Genomic DNA, 17,984 nt, shown 5'->3' on the forward strand with positions numbered 1-17,984 from the left:
CAATATATATATTATATATATATATATAATATATATAATATATATATTATATATATATATATATATATAATAAGAAGTTAAAGCAAATCGAAGTTATTTATGGAAGTTGATTGTAAGCGCTACTGTGTTAAAACACAAATTCAGGAAAAAAAAAACTGTTAGAAAAATAAAAGAAAACTGGAAAAACGAAGAGTTTAAGAAATATTCCGAGTCACAATTTGCTTGTGTGTCTTAAGGAATTTTAACCCCCTCACACGTTGCCAAGGTAATGGATTAAATCCTCCCAGGATAAAACGGAATAAACCTTCCTGCAACAGTGGCAATACTAACTGCAGGATACCAACAAACTTAAAGAACGGAGCAAAATCACACTTACGAATTTAGAGAGAGAAGAGACTGCGAATTAGAATGCAGTATATTCAGAAAGAAAGAAGTTCTGGAGTGTTTTTTGTGTGTAGAAAATGGAGCCTTGCCTAAGAATTTATAGGCAATATATCAGAAGAGGTGTCTGGAAAAGGTGACTTTTCAGAAGAATACACTTGCCTGCCACGGTTCTACCGCGGTCGCGGCAGAACCGCGGTCAGAGAGGCTTTCTGAACCTGCCTGCCGCGGTTCTACCGAGGCGGAACGCGGCCAGAGAGGCCCTCTGAACCTTCAAGTAAGGTTTCTGGCGTATTTTCAGCAGTGATTTGACATTTAATAATTATTAAATAATTAATAAATTTTGTCCAAAAATAATCTTATCGATCGATCAAATCCAAATCCAAAGCCAAAGCCAAAGCCAAAGCCAAAGCCGAGCCGAGCGAGCGCGACGACGGCGCGAGGGTTCATTCTCTTCAACTCCTTTTAAGAGCTTTAAGAAGTTGATTCTTATATATAAGCACACAAATGTGTTGTCCCTCACCAATGAGGGACAAAGTGCAAGACAAAAGTTTACTTCTTCAAATTTTTCAATTTCCCTCCATTTCAATTACACTTCTTCTACTTTAAAGCCCAATGGCTTAAAGTCTAACAATCCCCCACATGAATGGGAATGGCTGTACAAGAAAGATCATAGATGAAAGCTATGTGATTTTGCAAGTAAGGATTAATTGCATCTGGATAAGTAGGTTTCCCTTTGAACTTTTCGTGAGTGAACATATGTCGGATATAACTCGGTCAAATCCGGTAGATTTGCATATCTTTTGAACCGTCGAACTTTAGTGTATACCTGAGACAAACCATATGTCACACGACCAACCCTTACCGTCTTTTTTGTTCTCATTGTTGTGTTCGTTTTAGCCATGAACACCGCCTGGTTTCATAAGTGCGTAGAGAATTGGCCTTACAGAATTCTCATTGAAGCGGCTTCCACTCAACTTACATAGGTGATTCCTAAACGTGTAATCCTTTTAGATTGACACTATTTGATAAAATACCTCATCAAACTTAGGTAATCATTAAAGAACTGTTAAAGTTCTATCCTTGTTACTTGAACATTGTCTTCATACGAGAAGGGACCAAAGATTTTACTTTGACAATGTTGAACGCGGTCAATCACAATTTTGTTTGAGCTCCTTGAACTAGATCTCGGAACATCCAAAATTCTAGGTAGACGTTACCGCCCCATGTTGACTTGTCCTCTGGCCCATTAGTCCCATTCCCTTTAGATGAATTTTCTCAACTCCCTCTCTAGTTAAGCCTTTTGTAAGCGGATCCGCCACATTATCCTTTGATCTTACATAATCAAATAGTAAATAATTCCACTTAGAAAGTAGTTGTCTAACGGTTTAGTCTTTTGTCGTATATGACGAGACTTTCCGTTATACATAAAGCTCCCTGCCCGTCCTATTTTAGCCTCACTATCACAATGTATGCAAATAGGAGCCAAAGGTTTTGGCCAGAACGGAATGTCTTCTAAGAAATTTTGAAGCCATTCAGCTTTTCACAGGCTTTATCCAAGCCTATAAACTCTGATTCCATTGTAGAGCGAGCAATGCACGTTTGTTTGGGAAGACTTCCAAGATTACTGCTCCTCCACCAAACAGTATAAACATATCCACTTGTGGACTTTGTTTCTGTTGAGCCGGTTATCCAATTTGCATCACTATATCCTTCGATAACCGCAGGATATTTATTGTAGTGCAAAGCGTAGTCTTTGTATAATTCCAAATATCCATAACTCGTTTCATTGCTACCCAGTGATGTTTGTTGGGATTACTTGTGAAATCGGCTAAGTTTACTTATCGCACAAGCTATATCAGGTCGTGTACAGTTCATTGATGTACATTATAAGCTTCCCAACACACCGAGCATACTCCAATTGAGAACGTACTTTCACCTTTATTCTTTATAAGATGATGGTTTAAGTCAATTGAGTTCTTGCACCTTCTAAAATTCCAAATGTTTGAATTTTTCAAGTACCATTTTCACGTAATGTGATCGAGACAAAGCTAGACCCTGAGGAGTCCTTGATTTTAATTCCTAGAATTACATCTCGCAACTCCTATCTTTCCATATCAAACTTACTAGCACAAGCATGCGCTTTAGTAGCTTGAATGTCGGAATTGTCTTTGCTCATTATTAGCATATCATCAACATATAAGCAAACAAATGACTATATAATTTGGAACGGTTCTTAATGTAAACACATTTATCACATTCATTAATCTTTAAAACCATTGACAACATTGTTTGATCAAATTTCGCCATGCCATTGTTTGGGTGCTTGTTTTAGTCCATAAAGAGACTTAACAAAGTCTACACACCTTTCTTTCTTTTCCTGGAACCACAAACCTTCAGGTTGGTTCATGTAAATTTCTTCCTCAAGATCACCATTTTAAGAAGGCTGTTTTTACATCCATTTGATGGATTTGAAGACCATACAAGGCGGCTAATGCTATTAGCATCGAATGGATGTAATTTCTTGTTACCGGCGAGTATGTGTCAAAATAGTCAAGACCTTCTCTAAATCTTTTGACAACAAGTTCTTGCCTTGTAATTTGTCAATAGTTACCATCGTCTTTCATTTTCTTCTTGAAAATCCATTTAGAAACCCAACGTTTTGTTTACCTGAGGGAAGACCAACCAATTCCCAAGTATGGTTGCTCAATATGGATTTCTATTTCCACTATTGACAGCTTCTTTCCAATATTGTGCCTCTGAGGAAGACATTGCTTCCTTTGAAAGGTAACGAGGCTCATTTTCTAACAGAAAGGTCAGAAAATCTGAGCGAATGAAGTAGATGTCCTTTGACGTTTACTTCTTCTCGGATTTTCTTCATTAGGCATCCATCTATTATTTTCTCCCGAGGTCGTTTTGACTTTTTGGTAGGTCACTTCACTTTCCTTTTTATACGGATTAAATAGTTTCAAAGTATTTAGCATTATCTGATTCTATTATCGTATTAACGTGAAATCTCTAGATTTTCTGATTTATGAACCAGAAATCCGATATGGCCTTGCTATTGGTTACATAAAATCCAATAAACACACAATCAACCGTTTTTGGACCTATTCTTAACCCTTTTTAGGTTTTAGGAACTTGTACCTTAGCTAAACACCCCGCACACTTTGAAGTATTTCAAAGCTAGGCTTCCTTCCTTTCCACTTCTCATAATAATGGATCTGTTTTACTATTGAGGTACACGTTGATTATTCGTTAGCTGTAAGTATAAGCTTCCCCCCACAAGTTCTGTGTAAGCCAGAACTTATTAGCAGTGCATTTCATATCTCCTTCAACGTTCGATTTCTTCCTCTCCGCAATTCCATTAGCATTGTGAGAGTAAGGGGCAGTGTGATTGGTGACATAATGCCATTTTCCAAATATTTCTTTCCAAAAGGAGATTCATATTCGCCACCCTATCACTTCTTATCATTTTGCAATCTTTTTGTTTTAGTTTGCGTTTCAAACTTTCACTCTTGTATTTGCTTGAAAGCATCAATTGCCTCATCTTTACTATTAAGTAAGTAAACATAGAATGTATCTCTGTGCTATCGTAATAAAAAGTAATAAATAAACTTTTTTTCCCACCGCGGAGATGGTGTTGACTTCATGTCGCAAATATCTTGTTGAATTAAGTCTAAGGACTTGAATCCTTTCACGAACTTATAAGGATGGCTTAGCGTACTTTGATTCCAACACATATTTGACATTTGAATTAATCAAGTCAAATTTTTGGCAATACTTTCTAGATTTATGCATCCTTTCGCAATGGTTTTTGAAGTTTTACGTGACCTAAACCGCGAATCCATAAAGTGTTTGACTCAAGCAAGTAAGAAGAAGAGCATTCACTTTATGTGATAGGAAACTGTTACTATTACATTAGGATCTTAAAAAAGGCCCTCATTATAAGTACCTTTTCCTACTAAACAAATCGTTTATTACTTAGGTACAAACACTATTAGAAACAAAAAATACATTTAATCCATTTTGACAAGAAGTGAGGTAGACACAAGATTCCTTTCGAATTTCCTGGAACATGGAGGACTTGGTTAGAGTGCACTATTTTTCCCGCACATCATTCTTCAACGCAACTTTGCCAACTCCGTTTCAAATTTTGGCCGTAGAATGAATTTCCCATGAAGGATTGTGTCTCGTCGGGTACTGTCGACGAGGAAAGAAGAAAATACTACTCCTTGTTTAGCACAAACATGGCGTTGTGGCTCCTAGAGAGTCTATCCACCATATTTTTCGGATTCCTACCAAGTGCATCAGACAACATGGCAACAAGTCCATTATATCGTTCACTAAGCCATGTTGCTTGATTTTTTTCTTCTTATTCATTACTTTGGCGCACACGCACAATCGCCACTGTCCTTATGCCCAGTTTTTTCCTACAGGTCTGTGGCTAATTACCCTTGAACTTCTTCTTGCTTTGGGTAATTCTTTGGTCCATGAAGCTTTGTTTCCTCTTCTTATTTTGTGGTGCCTCTCCAACAATGTTTGCCCCTATTATTGTCGAAGTGTCCACGTGACTTCCTTTCAGCATTTTTGTTGTCCTCTTCTATTCCTCAAACTAGAGACAACACTCACTAGTCTTCACTAGTGTCAGTTTACCGTTCCGCTGTTGTGTTTAAGATAGTTTTGTAAAAATTTCGGTCCAGCAGCGCGATGTAACTTCTGCCTAATGAAAGCAACGATGGCAAAGGCCTCATATTTATGAACCATACTTCAATAACAAATTTCATTTATTAATAATATAGATATTTTATTAATTAAAATTTTGATATTTGGGTCATCACCTATCAGCAGGAGGTCATGTACAATGGACTTGTAGTCTTTGCGACTGATAGTTTATGACCCGACCTACGTGTGTCAATTCATCTTGAAATACCAGAGAACCTGCAGCCACGAAACATCTTAGTCCTGGCATCCTCATCGTTTTAGTGACACTGTCATCTTCTAGGGCAATTCCATAATTTCTTTTGAAGTGTACCCATGAGCACTATAGACATTGTACAAAGCGCATCTTTCCAGAACAACTTCAATGTATTTTTGCACAGGAAATTAGAATTTCCATGCTTCAGCTCAACAACAACGTGATCTCATCAACCGGAGATTTTTCAGCCATTGAACAGGATACTCCTTGGATGAAACGTTGCATAACTCTTACGTAGTAGTTGAAAGGAGCATCTCTATCATTGTCGCCAAGGCTTGATGAAGTCATATACTGTAAAACTTGTCTCCGGGTCTAACTGGCCGCGGTGCCAAGCCATGAAGCAGAGTACGAAGCGGCTGTAACAGGTTGACAGAGGCACGGCAGGACTCCGTAACACAGTAGCTCCCTGTTCCCAACCAACATTTCTCCATTAGTTTGTTTTCGTTCTCATCTTTTTCTGTAGAGTTGGAACACAACAGAAACTTTGGTTAAATCAGTGATAAGTTTTAGACGTTTTTGTCAAACTGGAAATACCAAAACCAACAGCACTACACGACGTACACATGCGATGACTTTTTTGAATATACCTTACAACCCGTACGGTATATTATTACTGGAAGTTTTTTATAATAACTTTAAACCAGACAGAACAAGTTCATTGTGAGTGTAGAAAGCACGAAGGCTTTAGTCTCAAACAGTAATACAACAAATATGATAAAACAGTTTTAACGGAACTTTCAAACCACAAAACGTTAGTTTAAAATTCTTAGACTTGCTGTTATAAGCGCTGCTGTCGTTAAAACACAAAATACAGAAATAAAAACTATTTAGTTAGAAAGAGTAAAAGAAACTTGGAAAAACAGCAAGAGTTAAGAAAATATCGTTCCACGAGTCCACAATTTTGTTGGTGTGTTCCTTAAGCGAATTTTAACCCCCTCACACGTTTGCCAAGGGTAATTGGCATTAAAATCCTCCCAGTGATTAAACAGGAATAACTTGTCCTAGCCAAATGCAATAATGCAGTGATACCAACGAACTTAAAGAACGGAGCTAAAATCACAGTCTTTACGAATTGAACGCACGTAGAGAGACTGCGGAATTAGAAATTGCAGTATAATTCAGAAAACAAATAAGTTTGGAGTGTTTTTCGTGTGCTAGAAAATGGAGCCTTGCCTCAGAATTTATTAAAGTCAATTATGAGAAGGGGTGTCTGGGAAAGGTGCTTTTCAGAAAGAATAACACTGCCTTGCCGGGGTCTACCCGGCGGTTCCCGCGATCAGAAACCGCGGTCAGAGAGGCTTTCGGGGCAGAACCGCGGCCAGGAGGCCCTCTGAACCATTTTTTTTTTTTTTTCCAGCAAGGTTCTTGGCGTATTTTCAGAGCAGTGATTTGGCATTTAAAGCCAAAGCCAAGATGCAGAGATGCCAAAACCGAGCGACGCGAGCGATTGCGACACCGACAGCGGGTTCATTCTCTTCAAAGCTCTCTCTCTTTAAGAGCTTAAGAAGTGATTCATATAGTATAAGCACACAAATGTGGTTGTTCCTCACGCAATGAGGGACAAATGTGCAAGACAAAAGTTCACTTCTTCAAATTTTCAATTTCCCTCCATTTCCAATTCACACTTTCTTCTTACTTTAAAGCCCAATGGCTTAAGTCTAACATTCGATAACTTCATAATTGAATTTTTTGTTAAAAAAGCATTTCTTTAAGTGAGGACGGTTTTGGCTATTTCACATTACCTTCCCTTTTAAGATAAGGAGTAGGCGGAATACTTGAGTTATGTGGGAGTAGATGGGATCCTGCCGCCACTAATAATAGGTGATTTTCTCAAAGTAAATGATAAAAAATGTTATAGCTCTTATTAGCGTTAACTATATTATTTATATCTATAGTTCTAATAATATATGAAGATCAAGATGAATGAGTTGTATGTAAATGGATATATGTTCCGAATGTATTGATGAGAAAAAATATATTTGATATTAACTCGACTTTTTACCCCTAGTTATTCTTAATATTCTAAGCTAGTTCTCATAAAAGATCATGTCTTGAAAGGTCACAAGAACTAGAAATACTAACCTGGATAAAAGAGTTGTAGAAAAAGGTCATGGACCGTAAATCGAGAAGGTAGAAATTGATATGAAATTATGATTGGATTTTAATTTCCCTAACTCAAGTGTTACCAACTGTATGGTCTCAGCTATTCTGACGGAGTTACAAAAATTATGACATCACATTTTTCATATGCCAATAACTTCCACTAATAAAAGTTCCACTGTTAGGAAAAGCCACTATTACTAGAATACATGAAGGGGCTAGTTTAGACAACATCCATATATATGACACAAACACATCCACTTATAAAAGCTATAACTTTGAATCTATTTTCTCTATATGATTTACTCGTGATTAATAGTTAGATTCTCTTATAACAACACTTCGGCTCATAGACACCAATCTTTAGATTTAGTCATTTTAATGTATAGTAGAAAAAAATATCGCATAACTCCCACTACTGCCATATGTGGGACAAAATGGCACAAACTCTATTTTTAACTCTTCTCTCATGTTCTACTCACTCTAATTACATTAATAATTAACATATCCCATGTTTTCCCATAACATTCATAACTTATTTACCCCCACTTTCTTCCATTGTAATATCAAGGAAGGAATTCCCATACTATAAATTGTCTTTTCTTTCATAATTGTGGTGTGGAAAAATTATTGTAGAGTGTTTGTTAATTAAAGTGAGGTTTAAGTGTAGTGAAAAAAAGAAGAAGAGAGTTTCTTACTCTATTGTATGTGAAGGCAACGGGTGTTCATCTTGAGTGGATGAGCTTTGGACTTCAACAACTTGTCCGAGAGTTTTTCGAGTCATACGAGAGCATGGAGTTTCGGGCTGTGTAACCGATTTTGTTGTTCTTACAACTGTATTATTCTTTATCCGGGTCAGTTGGTTCGTTCCGGCGAGTGATCTTGGGACGATCGAATTGAGCTCTCTAATTTTGTGAAGGCTTAAGTTGGGAAAGTTGGCCGGATATTAGCTGTATTCGTAGAACGGATCTTCGATGGTGAATTTTACAGGTTCCGTTAGCTCCCGTTAGGGTGATTTTGGACATAGAAGCGGACTCGTTCCGAGATATGATTTGGAGGCCCAGTCTAATTTAGTGTTTGACTGGCAAAATGAAAGCGATTGTGTGCGCAAGTTTTGGTTGATAGTCGGAAATTTTGGATCTGATCGGGGAGAGTGGGAATGGATTTTTGGATAATTGGTTAGGTTCTGGTGTTGTCATTTGTGACGCGTGGTAAAATTTTTGAGGTCAATAAGTTGTTGATTTGAATAGGTATTCGCGTCGTTGCGTGAATCTTTGAATTGAGAAGCTTCCACATAGGATTGAATCGCGAGATGTGAATTTGGATTATTGGATGTATGTTGCAGTTGATTCAAGAAGAGCTTGACAGTAAGTTCGTATGTTTAGTATATCGTACTTGTTGGTACGTTTGTTTGAGGAGTCCGCGGGGGCCTCAGATGTGTTTCGGGTGGTTAACGGATCAAGTTTTGAAGTTTGGAGAATTTGTTGAAGTTGGAGCACTCAGTGTGTCATATGACCGCACCTACAGAGTGGGAAAGCACAAGGTGCGCGCGCAGAAGCGGGAATGTGACGCAGAAGCGAAAAGAGTGAGGGGAATGACCAAGAAGTCTTGCAGGTGCGAGGGCTTTGGAACCTACGATAAGTTGCCATGAAGCCGCGAAGCGAGGGCGCATGTGTCGTGTGTTGGTCCGCAGGTGCGATGTCTTTCCCGAGGGTATCGGTTCCGGGATTAAGTGAATTTGTTCCGCAGATGCCGATAGGTTTTTACGCCACGGCACTGAGATCAGTGCGCATTTTGGCTTGTCATGTGCGAGAAAGTCCTGGGCAGAAGAAAATCTACAAGGCTTCGCGAATATTCTGCGTACACTTCTTCAACTCGGAATTTTGGAGCTATTGAGAGAGCATCTTTTTAAGGGGATTGCAAGCGAGGTAAGTTGCTAGTGGAGCCCTATTATCATTAACTAGATAGTATTTCCGTCGATTTCCACATTCTAATTAGGTAGGTGATTTTTGAATGTGATTAAATAGGGTTGGAGGGGCTTGGGATTTTGGAGAGAGTAATTTGGGGGATTTGAAGGGACCAAATAATGTTTGGACTTTTTGATTGAAATTGGTATGGATAGACTCGTGAGTGTGGGCTTCTCTAGTTTGACTTTTGTCGGATATCCTGAGACTTCGGCCAGGGGGCCGGGAGTTTGAGTCAATTTAGGGATTTGTGTCCGATAAGTAGTTTTTGTCTGTGGGAATGGCCGTTGTCATCATATACTTGATTGTATGTATTAGCCTTATGACTAGATTTGGGAGTGTTGTGGATGCCGATTTGCAGAGACAAAGGGCTTGCGGAGGTAGGATTTTGCCCGAAGTTAGGTAAGCTAATGGCTTCCAAAACTGGTTCTGCGAGGGCTTTCAAAAAACTCACCATAAAACAATGTGTTAGTAGTTAGTACTGAGGTGACGCACATGCCAAGTACGTCTGCGGCGTGCACCGTGGAAAGAATGTGTGCTGGAGTTCCTGCTGGTGAGTTTCCTATTGGGCACCGTTAGTGCCTACTCCTGTCTATATCCGCTGGTACGTGTCATCATTGTGATAAGCGTAGTGTGAGACGTGTAAATCTTGCTAGATAGTTCATGTTATTATGCCTTAGTGCCGGTTTCTGTAGTTGGACCTTTTAGCGGTCGTATTCTTGCTGTCATGCTCATCTATGATGTTCGTTTTCGCTTTATATTCCAAACTCCCATGTGATGCATGATCATCGCATTTTCTATATCTATCTCGGCTGGCTTAAATTAGATTGAGTTTCATCATATCATTGTTCTGGGTTGTTTTCATGACACTATTGTGAACCTATTGAAGGTTGAGACCTGGGAGGGTTAATGACTTATATAGATGAGGCCTAGAGAGCTGAGTTATGAGTGACTTTATGTAGTGGGAAATGCACACCAGCAGGCAGATATACTTCTTGATTATTTATAGGCGCTTCAGGCCTTAAGAGCAGCTCATCTAGGTCCTGCACACCCCACAGTGGGCGCGATTGATATGTTATCGAGGAATGGATTCTTTCCCTTGTGGATACGTCGGATTTTCAAGTATTGATCCATTGAGATTGGATCTTCTCTTTAACAGGGCTGGAATGACATTTACCTAGTACTGAGTGACTTTTTCTCAGTGATGTGTATGATATCCTATATATGATCTTTCCCCTGGCCGGAATCGGTCTATTGCCATACTAGGACGGATGTTTGAGCTGACTAGAGTGACAGTTGGACATGAGAAGTACAATCGGTTAGCAGTTTGTCATATACATAGTCTGTTAGCATTGGCCACGTGAGATTAGAGTCGTTCTGAACTTTATATCTTAGATTGTCTAAGATCTGTATTTACTTTACGCTTTGAGTTGAATTACTTGAATTGAAAAGCAATGCCTACTTTCTGCACAGTTTACTTAGTTTCCGTGATTGAGGTTAAGTACGTCACTACCTATCAGTTCGTAGTTTTGGACTTGTTACTTAGAAGTCTGGTGTACTCACGTTAACCATGCACCTTGTATGCAGTGATCCAGGTATCTCTGGCCACGGGTAGCGGTTGCTAATTATTTTGTTGTTGCCTGATTCACTAGAGATAGTAAGTAGCTCTGCCTGCGACCGCGGTCTACTTACCATTACATTTTCTCTTCTCATATCTTTCCCCGTAGTTGTATCTTTTTGGATTTTCCAAGGAAACTATGTTAGTTTTATTATTATCAGAACATTGTAGTAGTGCTTATATGACTACATGTGACACCCCCAATATTTGGGGCTATCTCTCTCTATATATATGAAATTTGTTACTGTTTCACAATTTTTCTTTCAGAAGTAAATATTATCCTTTGTTGTATATTAGAATTCAAATAAGTTAACCAGAAAATATCAATCAGATTAACACAAAACTCGAAAAGAAAAATAGAAGAGAATTGAAACTATTATATTTTCTTAAGAGATGCTCATGATAAAATTTTAACAAACAACAAAAAATTAATCAAACAATATGGGAGAGTGTTCTACATATTAACAAGTCACAATTTAGTTGAATAAGATGATAATGAAACTCAAGAGGAAGACCAACTTATTTTCTCAAAAAGATTAAAAATTAATAAATTTAAGGTTTATTAAAAATTTGGCATTTGATCACCAATTTTATTGAGCCACCTCAGCATAAAAACATACTCCATATCCAAGACCGTTCCAAGTCTTGTCTTCTAAAGAATTCAATGACGCATCTTCCGATAGCAGCAAAGACAGTTTTGAGAACCAATATCATCTTCTAGGCAAGGAGGCACAGTTGTTCCAACCTGGTACCATTTTCCCCTCTCCTGCATTAAATCCTTGAAGAAATTGTCTATCATTTCTCTGGTGATGCCTGGCATAACCACAACGTGTGCCATATCTCTTATGCAAGACAGTTGCCATTGGCGAGTGAACTTAGGATCATTAGGTCGTTCAAAGACGACGATAATACTAAACTCATTGAGCATAGCGCTAATTCCTGCTTTATGAAGCCGGCCTTTCAAATATCGAGCGTTTTCATTGCATATTCTTGCATCTTGTTGCAATCCGGCATGGCCTTTCATGCATAAACTGTACCATAAGAGTATTGGTGTGAAGCCATTTCGACTACCAGAAATTGTAGCATCAGTGGAAGCAATATACTCGATTTTTGTTGACAGACTACTAATGTAGCTTTTCCTTGTCATCTGAATGCCACAAGGCATTGGACTTCCCAAGAATTTGTGGCCTGAAATTGAAACACTGCCTATTGGCTTCTTGAAGGTAATTGTTTTCGCCTGTTGTCGAATACAATAGAGAACTAGGTCATGATTTTCTATTTGCTCCCTATATGGAATGTTTCTTGTTTAAAGAACATAATGGATTAAATTAATCTTACATGTTTGATAAATGGGATAATTAGCCCATATAGTGCAGCGTCACAATGGATGTAATAACTATCATTGGAATAACCATATTTTTGAAGTATTTGTAGGATCAGATCAAGATCATCAATAGCTCCTTTGAAGGTAGTTCCTACAAATATGTTAAATATTAATACTCCGATCCACATATGAGAATCAGGGCAGAGCTACAATAATAGGTATGAGTATGAATGAAATCAATACGTTTTGCTTAGACCCTATATTTATATTTGAAAATCTATTAAATACGTATAATAAGTAATTGCGATCCAACCAGCAACTAAAATAAGCTATGAATTCAGTGGCAACTTAGAACTCATAAACTTTAAATCCTGGGATCCTTCAGGAGCGAAAGGATCTAAGATTTAACAAAGAAGGGTCAGAAATACCCCTCTACTATCAAATATTGTTTAAAGTTACCCTCCGTTATACTAATCGATCAAAATTGTGCTTACCGTCTTACTATTAAACATATTTGTCCCTCATTTGACGGAAGAGACACGTGGCAACCTTCTAAATATTTCTAGTACTCAACCAATTGCCCATATTGGATACCCAGTATCCATGACCCTACAACTGACCCATCCCCAGACTTAATCAATTAAAACCTTGTCTCTTTCTCTTATTTCATCTCCTAAACAAGAGAATCTCATTCCTCTATGACTCTCCACTCCATGACTAGGTGCTTTTAAATTTCTTACAAATTGAATCTTTTTGTTTCGGAGTATAGGCTAAGAAATTGCTTTAAGCATTCCTTGTTTATTGCCTTGATTTCACAATCAGAATCACACACACGAAAAAAAAAAAAAAAGGAAATTTTGTGCTGTTGGATGCTTGAAAATCCAAAAATTGGTTGATTGTTCGGAGCTGCTCTTTGAGTCGGAATTTAGCAACTGATTTGAAGAACTAGGTAAAAAAAATAATATCGAACTCCAACTCATAGGTTTTTAAGTTTTCAAAGTTGGAACAAAAATTATTAAAGTGTTGAATTATTCTACTGAAATAATTATCTGGATATGTTTTGTTGAGCTATTATCTTAGACTAACTACTGATCTTTCGCTTGGTTAAAGAAGATTTGTAAGTAAAAGAGCTGTTGGGTTCCTTGTTGAATCGGATTTGAGGTTAAAAAAATATCTTCACTTTCCATGTCGAAAAATCCAAGCAACTAAGCGTAAAAAATTCTGTTCCTATGATTGAAAATTCGAAATTGAAGGATTTGATAGTAGTTTGCAGTTGACAGTTGAGCATTAATCAAATTCTAATTTATGATTGTTGTTGAGAATTGCGGTTACAAATATCACTGTGAATCTGGAGTTCTTTGAACTTGAACTGTCTATATTGAAATTCTTTTAAACATTGTTGCTTGAGAATTGGATCATGGTTTTATATATGCTTAAATCAAGATTAGCTACTGTTCATTGTAAGATATTTGTGCTAAGTTTAAGGGTCACCATTTTTGAACACATCCATAATTTGGATGAAGGAGTTTTTGTTGTAAAGGAGATGAGATAAACAAGGATGAGTCGGGTTTAGGGTTATGGATATTGGGTATCCAATATGGGCAATTTATTGGATATTAAAAATATTTAGAAGGCTGCCACGTGTCCCTTCCGTCAAATGAGGGACAAATATATTCAATAGTAAGAATCGATTAGTATAACGGAGGGTAACTTTAAACAATATTTGATAGTAGAGGGATATATCTTACCCTTTTTCGAAGAATTAATATTATTACCAATATTGACATTGATGATGGCTGGTTTGTTCTTGTTGAGAAGTAACTTTGAGCTCAGATCTGCATAATCAATCTCTCCATTAACTAAAGTGTTGATTGTTTCTAGCTCCATTCTGTACATTCTTGCTGCTTTAAAAACCGAGTAATGTGAATCCTTGGATGCATATATTATCCCAGTGGGATGTAGCTCTCTTCTGCACAAATATTTATTCAAATGGGTAAAATTGAAATACATCATTTGGATCTGAGGTCTCTAAATATATACAATACTCTTTCTTAAGATCAAGTATAAATATTGTAGAATATCTCCACGTACAAAATATAAGTCTATTCGATATTCTACTAGAACAAGAATTATATATTAAACACTGTCCATCAATGGAGATGGGAAAATTAAAGTGAAACCTACCCAATCAAAAGGCCATGAAGATTTCCCTCTGTGCCACCATTGGTAATGTATCCCCAATAGTCATCCTTTTCAATTTCCCAGAGTTGTGCAAACCAATCTAAAACAGCAACTTCAAAATCTTTTGAATGGAAATCAATAGGGTTCTCAGTGAAGGGATCTCCACAGTTGTTCAAGTGGAATTGCAAAAGTGGAGCTAAAGCAGCATGATGCTCGTAACATACATTAATTGGATAACCTGTAAGGAAACCAATTTAAATATTTCGAGAACAAGTATAACTAAAATGTTTTTTTTTTCTTGAAATTGTTTCTCTAGTTCTCGTTGTGAAATTAATTTTGGAACATGTATGAAATTAACTAATAATTTAAATTTTTTTAATGGAAAAATACATAAGTACCCCTTTATACTAAGGCGGAACTTTCAACTACACATCTATTGCACGCCTGATCCATTAGTTGTCAACTTGTCATTGGTCCTGATAGTTGTCGGAAGTATACATAATACGTAGTAAAAGTTGTACACGTATATACAAATTGTGGAATTGAGCCATTAGAAACATGTGCAGAATAAGGCACATTATTATTATTATTATTATTATTATTATTATTATTATTATTATTATTATTATTATGGCATGGAGGAGAAGGACAGAAGGTAGTTAGGGGACAAAATATAAGATAGATATTTAATACTCCTCATCCCTGAAAAAGTTTGTCACACTTTCTCTTTTCATGACACGTTACATCTTCTTGTTTCATTTGAAAAGCAAAGTTCTTTTATTCCAAAAATATCCTTCAATTATAGGCAAATAGGTATGATTGTTGAGCAAATGTATTAATTAAAGCGATTGCATTACTATATGTTTAGGTAAGCACTTACCCAAGTTAAGGCCAAATTAGGATCCATAGTCTCTTCTCGTACTTCATGCAGCTGTACAGCTATAATTGTTGATCTCGCGTCTATCCAATGATATTTAGCCTTACAATCTATAGACTTAGCTTACTAGTCTTTTAATTTTATTTTGTTAAAATTGTGTATAAAAGTTAATTTGATGACTATATTCATAGAAAAAGTCATTGAACATATACTTACCTAAATGATATTCTTTCCGATGGGACAATGTTTCTAAATATTGAGTCAAAATTCTGTTCAGTTCTTGCGAAGATATTTTAATATCTTTTTCATCAGGTTCCACCACACTGAGACTCAAATTCTTCCGCGGTGGCGGTGGCGCGTTGATTTCACCATTTGTTGGGACAACCATTAAGTGAAACTCCTATCTCATAACCACAAAAGAAGAAATCTCAATTAAAAATATGTTTGTGATTTGACATGAAAGAATGAGTATGCGGTTAATAAATAAATTTATCATAAAATAATACTAGTGAGTTGGGTCGTCATTGAACTTGAGTATAAAAGAAAATACTACAGAAAAAAATTGAGCATGAATATTACGTACCCTTTGATCAAATCCCATTCTTAGAGCTAAAGAGGTGTGTCTATCTGAAATTATAATTGGGAATCAGAATGGTCGCAAAGAGATGAAGGTTTTCGCATCTCACTTCTTTTGGTTCCTCCAATTTATAACAATTGAGAGTTGTTTGCATTCCTAAGGGGCAGACTGAGAATATTGGAAGTCTCTGTCACAAAGATAGATGTAATCTATCAATCTATATGTATAATCTATATGTATATACTATATTAAAAACACGAAGGCCCTTAGCGAAATGTCGTTCGCCTTTTTTACCCTTTAAAAATATATTTAAATTGGATAAAATTGTAAAATTAGAAAACTTTCCTTATATTTAGGAGTTCTAAATAAAAAAAATTCTAATATAATTTAGTGTTTGATTTCTTTTCCTAAAAGGATATAATATATTAAGACGTAAAAGAATACAAAAGAAATAGGAGGAAAGATTTTTGTTGGTTTCCAACAAGGAAACTTCAAGTTTTATGTGGGTTTTTTTTCTCTGTCCTTGTTTAATCATAAAGACCAATTTTACCTTTATTTACCTTTCATATGATTTATTTGTTGTTTCTAAAATTTAAATCATAAGTATTTTCTTAGAAGTTTGGTTGTTAAATTCGTTAAAATTTACTATGACATTAGGTTTTTAAATAGTAATTATTGTTGACAAAAATAGTAATCATCAATTTGTGATAAGAAATTAATTATCATAATTTAATTTACAAAAATACCTAAATTACCTCAATGCATATGTTAAAATAAATAGATGGAATAGGAACAAAAACTAATATTATTACTAAGAAAGTTTGTTACATAATTTAACTTTACAAAACAAGAATTAGTTAGTAAATTCATCTTGTAGCTAACGGAATTTTTGTAATATATAACTGGTTCTGTCACTAAGTAGGATTAGCGATGAATTTTATTAATTAACTATATAATTTATCTGTCGTTAATTTTTCTTCTCTTTGTAGTTAACTTGTCTTAGAATACATGGTACCTAGATAACTATTTTGATACGAAATTAATATAAAAGAACAAGATACAAAGTAACACTAAACTTTCAACATTATCTTGGTTGTTGTCATTCTTAGATAGGACATCCGCTCTTTTTTTTTTTACTAAGTAGGCTCAATATTTGTCATATTCAAGAGCTTATATTTTTTATAATTTTATACGCATCAATAGAAGGTACACGCGCATCACGCATATCCTAGCATGAAGCCCCTTAAAGAAACATCGTTCGCCTTTTTTACCCTTTAAAATAAATTTTTATATTAGTTATAATTGTAATTTAATTATTCTACTAATATTGAGGACTTTAAAATCAATCAAATTTTGGTCATTATATCTTCCCTTATTCGGAATACATATACAGAAACTCCTAAATTTTAGGAACTTATAAATCCTTTCCTTAAATAAATTATGTAAAGTAATTATGACATTTTCTTGTGTGCATTAGACAAAATGTGTATAAACGTGTTAGAAATCTACTAATAGAATTTTAGATCTAATATTAAGTCTTCAAAATTTAAAGATTACTAATAACATGTAAACCAAACTTATAACATACTAGGTCGAGTATGAAAATATATATAAATAAGTTTAATACGACATGCTTACGTTTTGAAATAATAGTAGTATTTTAATTTGAAGTAAGTACTATAGTGTACTTTAACTTAATTATTTGAATAAGTTGAATACATATTGTTTATACACACATTAAATTACAAATCAAATTACAATACTCGAAAAGTAAAACATAGATAAGATAAATTTATATATTGAAATTAATGAAAATAAATTATATACATTTATTCATAAGAAATTTAATGTAGTAGTTAAAAGAGCTAAAAGAAAACATAGTAGAGAGAAAGGTATAAATTGATATTCCTTACTGAATTAGCTATACAAAATCAATATTCTTTATTAAAATAAATTTACATATTTATTAATTCAAAGATAATAT

At 35.6% G+C, this 17,984-nt stretch overlaps 1 protein-coding gene across 1 annotated transcript; it reads right to left on the reverse strand.

The window, feature by feature from the left end:
- On the reverse strand, positions 11,538 to 16,096 carry LOC109231394 (histidine decarboxylase-like). The gene is made up of 6 exons (XM_019397049.1): positions 16,007 to 16,096; positions 15,640 to 15,823; positions 14,550 to 14,784; positions 14,141 to 14,334; positions 12,380 to 12,516; positions 11,538 to 12,278 (listed from the first exon to the last, which is right to left on the reverse strand). Exons 1-6 carry the CDS (start codon positions 16,022 to 16,024, stop codon positions 11,703 to 11,705), a joined length of 1,344 nt encoding a protein of 447 aa, XP_019252594.1. The 5' UTR covers positions 16,025 to 16,096; the 3' UTR covers positions 11,538 to 11,702.

Source organism: Nicotiana attenuata, chromosome 8, assembly GCF_001879085.1.
Source record: "Nicotiana attenuata strain UT chromosome 8, NIATTr2, whole genome shotgun sequence".
Taxonomy (NCBI): Eukaryota; Viridiplantae; Streptophyta; class Magnoliopsida; order Solanales; family Solanaceae; genus Nicotiana; species Nicotiana attenuata.

Bases quoted from the DNA above. Each gene is read 5' to 3' on its own strand.
- LOC109231394 (XM_019397049.1), bottom strand. The intron at 14,785-15,639 runs GTAAGTATATGT...GTTTCCTTACAG, and splicing joins TCGGAAAGAATATCATTTAG to GTTATCCAATTAATGTATGT. The intron at 12,517-14,140 runs GTAATAATATTA...ACATATTTGTAG, and splicing joins CATCATCAATGTCAATATTG to GAACTACCTTCAAAGGAGCT.